This window comes from Myotis davidii, unplaced genomic scaffold (assembly GCF_000327345.1).
Source record: "Myotis davidii unplaced genomic scaffold, ASM32734v1 scaffold1229, whole genome shotgun sequence".
NCBI classification, from domain to species: Eukaryota; Metazoa; Chordata; class Mammalia; order Chiroptera; family Vespertilionidae; genus Myotis; species Myotis davidii.
The window spans coordinates 101,513-106,221 of NW_006300021.1; the positions used below are offsets into that span (position 1 = coordinate 101,513).

General features: G+C 41.5%; 1 protein-coding gene across 1 annotated transcript in view; it reads right to left on the bottom strand.

The window, feature by feature from the left end:
* Positions 1 to 2,727: 2,727 nt before the first annotated feature.
* Positions 2,728 to 4,709, bottom strand: part of FAM111A (family with sequence similarity 111 member A) — a 9,194-nt gene continuing 7,212 nt past the window's right edge. Inside the window, exon 3 of the mRNA XM_006776108.2 lies at positions 2,728 to 4,706. Coding sequence (XP_006776171.1) covers positions 3,327 to 4,706 — 1,380 coding nt within the window. The 3' untranslated portion in view covers positions 2,728 to 3,326. The remainder of the gene's footprint in view (positions 4,707 to 4,709) is intronic.

Consider the following 4,709-nt stretch of genomic DNA (forward strand, 5'->3'; position numbering starts at 1 on the left):
TCTGGTGAAGATGTGAATCAATATGAACTCTCCTCCATTGCTGGTGGGAGGGCAAAATGGTACAGCCACGTTGGAAGACAGTTCAGCAGATGCTTACGGAGTTAAACAGATTTTACCATACAACCTAGTGATCGCCCTCTTTGGTATTTACCCATTTGAATTGAAACATATGTTCACACAAAAAATTGTACACAAATGCTTATAGCGGCTTTATTTATAATCACCTCAAACTGGAAGCATCTGAGAGATTTTACAAAAGGTGAATGAATAAGCAAATTGTAGTATTCTATATAATAGAAGCCCAACAATCATAAAGGCAGAACAACCAGAACAACCATTTGACCGGTCACTGAGGTGCATTGACCACCTCTTGGTCCCTTTCCCAGGTTGGCAGGCTCCCATCGCCTGATGATGAATGGGGAACCATCACCCGATGGATGGTGAATGGGGAACCGGGGTGGGTGGTGGCAGGGAGATGGAACTGGCAAGTGGGCAGAACGGGCTTGGTCCCTCCTCCTGGCCTGCAGACTCTGATCGCCGATGGCGAACAGGGAACTGGGGTGGGTGGTAGGGGATGCGGGTGGTGCCAGGTCAAGTGGGAAGAGCAGTGAAAACCAATGGCAGTGTGGCGATAGGCATCTTGTCTATAACTGACTGACAGGACAATGAATGTAAGCTGTATTTAAAAAGAAAGATACTTTGAATGTGTGCAAGGCCACATTTATTGTTCCAAATGATAAAGGCACTTAATAAGCATCCTTCTGGATGAAATAGATTAGAATAGGAATAGCAATTGGATACAATATATACCCTGTGGAAGGGAGGAGTCCTATATAATAAAAGGGTGATATGTAAATTGACCCTAATAGCAGAACAACCAGAACGACTGGTCAACCAGTCACTATGAGGTGCACTGATGACCTCTCGGTCCCCTTCCCTGGCTGGCAGGCTCCGATTGCTGGATGGTGAAAGGGGAACCAGTGGTGGGTGACAGGGGATGTGGGTGGTGCCAGGTCAAGGCCCCCACCCTGCTGGTCACCCCACACACAGAGGGTGACCCACGGTGGGGGTGGGGCCAGCAAGCAGGCAGGAATGGCCAACCTCAGGCTCCCATTGCCTGATGGATAACGAGAACCAGGGTGGGTGGTGGGGCCGGCTGCCAGCAGCTGGGGAAGATGGCCCTGATCACAGGCCAAGGGACCGTATCTGTGCACGATTTCATGCACCGGGCCTCTAGAACACATGTAATAGAATATTATTTAGTGATAAAAAAAAAAAAAGCTATTAGATCATGAAAAGACACAGAGAAACTTCAGTTGCATATTGCTAAATGACAGAAGTCAATCTGAAACGGCTTTATACTATATGATTACACTTAGATGATATTCTGGAAAAAGCAAAAGCATGAAGATAATGAAAAGATCAGTGGTCATCAAGGGTTCAGAGGAGAGGGGAGGGATAAGTAAGTGAAGACAGGGAAATTTTAGAGTGACCTCTTTAGAACCTACTAACCCAGTCTATTCATTACAAAAGTATAAAATTCCAGTAGAAGAGCATCCTATAAAACACCTGATCAGCAGCCTTCCTGTTAAAGTCATTAAGATCAAGAGACTTCCGAAAACTGTCACAGCCAAGAAGAGCCTAAAGAGACATAACAGTCATATGTAATGTGGTAGATTGGATGGAAACCTGGAACAGAAAGAGGACATTTGTTTAAAACTAAGGACATCTGAATAAAATGATATGATCTTTAAGATAGCTTTCTGATAGCCTATAAATACACGAAGAGTGGATATTACTCTGAATTTCAGGACACCTATATCCTGACAATTTTAATAGTATGAGGATTTTGGAAATTCTAAAAGATTTTATTTGAGATAACTTCTAACCAAGCATTTAGCTTCTCAGTTAGATTATTATTCTAAGTGAAATAAGCCAGTCAAAGAAAGACAAATATCACATGATCTCATTTAAATGTGGAATCTAATGAAAAAAATAAAATGATGAACAAAATAGGTCCAGAGACATGGAAGTATGGACAGACTGACAGATCTCAGAGGCAAGTGGGGAGGGATTAACCAAAGAACTTATGTGCATATGTATAGCCCAGTGATGGCGAACCTTTTGAGCTCGGCATGCCAGCATTTCAAAAAACCCTAACTTAACCCTGGTGCCGTGTCACATATAGAAATTTTTTGATATTTGCAACCATAGTAAAACAAAGACTTATATTTTTGATATTTATTTTATGTATTTAAATGCCATTTAACAAAGAAAAATCAACCAAAAAAAATGAGTTCGCATGTCATAGGTTCGCCATCACTGGTATAGCCCATGGACACAGACAATAGTGTGATGAAGTCCTGGGATAGGGTGGGAGCTGGGTGGAGGGGGGCAAATGGAGAGAAAATAGGGGACATCTGTAATACTTTCTGCTGGAGGCTAATTCCAGCATGTCAGAAATGCAAGAAGTTTCATGAAAAGGATGGAACTTGGGGCTTCAGCAGGGCTGAAGATACATATTGCTGCCTGCTGGAATAGCTGAAAGCATTTCCCCAAACCTAAAGATTTGCATATATTATTGCCTGCTGCCTGACAACTGAAGGTAGATCCTTCAATCTGACAGTGCCTACTGTATACCAAACCTTACCTTTCAATATGTGTATCTGCTTTGCTTTAGGGAAATTTACCTAAAGGGGATAGAGCCCACAACCTGGGCATTTGCCCTTGACCAGAATTGAACCTGGGATCCTTCAGTCCACAGGCCAACACTCTATCCACTGAGCCAAGCAGGCCATGGCTTCTGAACTCTTTTAGATGCAGGGAGAAACACCCTGGCAACTCTCAACAATAAAAATCAATTAGGAAAATAAAAAGATTAACTGGAGCCCTAAGTTTTGCTACTGATTGACTCACACATTTTCTAATCACTTACTTTCTATGTGCCAGACTTTGGGGATAATGAGATGAACAGGTCTTAGATCCTGCCTTCAAGCAACTGAACTTAGGGAAAAGATATGGGAGGTGGAAAAAACCACAATGATTATACTAGTTCTAGTGCCCTAAACATAATTACCACTTAATCTTATCATTCTTCACATTGCTTTACTTTAAAATACGGATATAATAGCCAAACTCATAGAATTGTTACAACTTGCTTCTTCATATGCTTAGAAAAATGCTTGGTGCATAGAAAGTGGTCAATTATATGAATTTTATTATTATTATTGATGAAATTAACCATTTTGGAGTTTAGAAAACTACCATCACCTGTGGAATTACATTCCATAGGTAATTCTCTTAAAGCTCAGAAACAGACTGAATTCTCACTGTTCTCCCTCCTCAACACACTCCATTTCTACATCCTCCTGAGTTATGCATAATTCTTTATACCATGTTCCATAATTTTGTTTAATATTATGGAGGATGGATTTCATAATGGAGCCAAACTCAATGATACTGGAATATTCACTCGTGAAGAGATTACGAAAACCAGCAGTATGCATGGCCACCAATGAACCATTTGAATCAAACACTGGTGAGCCAGAAGACCCAAAGTAAAAACTGGTGTCATAGGTAACCACATCAGGTCTGGGATCAATTTCCTGGAAACTTCTTTGAGTGTACATATGGATATACTCTATGTTGTCATCATTACCCGCAGCCTGAAGATGTTCCCAAAATTTCTGTACTCGCTGACCCTGAGGGATTACAACACAACCATCAGTAGACTTTACCTCATTTCCTGGATAGCCAATAATATATATCAACCCACTAAGTGGAGCAGGACCAATTCCGTTATATAGTCCAACAGGTACTTGTTGTCCATCATCCTTCAGTTTCAGAACAGCATAATCAAGAGGTACATCAGATATCTCAAACCAAGTTTCAACGGAAAAATACTCATTTTTTTCTTGTCTATCTTCGTAACCAAATGTCACCCTTACACATTGACCAATTATGTCTGCCCACTTACTTGGCTCTATTCCATTTCCCACAATGTAGCTTATTACATGCCGACAAGTAAAAATGTACAACCCTGTAAAAACAAAGCAGGTGGCACAACCCTTGTTCCCATTGTTGTCCCATTCTATGTGCCCAACTGAAGCACTAAGACGAGAAAGAACTTTGAGTGTTTTAACCGGGATAGAGTTTTTTGCCTGTTTCCCAAAGTTCGTTTTATGAGCCTCAAATATTTCTTTCCCCGTTCTTGTTTTCAATTCCCTTTTGAAGCTTTCTCTAATTTTTTCAGTTTCTCTTTTCAAACTAGGGCACTGGGCCACAATTTCTTCTTTTAACAAACAGGTGTTTCTTTCCTCCAACTCCGAATTCTGAGAGTCTGCCAAATCAAAATTCTGAATGGCTGCCGAATCACAATTCTGAGTGGCTGCCGAATCACAATTCTGAGTGGCTGCCACCTTAGAGCCCCCCTTTTTCTCAACCTCAACCTGAAAGAGCTTGCCCTCTAAGTCATCAACTCGCTGTGTGCTTTCTACAATGGAGTCCAGGTTTTCAATGAGTCTCCAGTCAGCAGTCTCCAGAAAGGGGAGAAATCTGCTGTCCTTGCACACAGCATCCTTGACGGTTTCTCCTTTGAAAGCATAGACGCAGAGTTTGCACCCAGATTTGCGAAGTTCCCCGCATTTGACAATCCTTTTTCTTCCCGTCTTCTCAATTGCATGGATAAAACATTTGACACAGTCAACAGA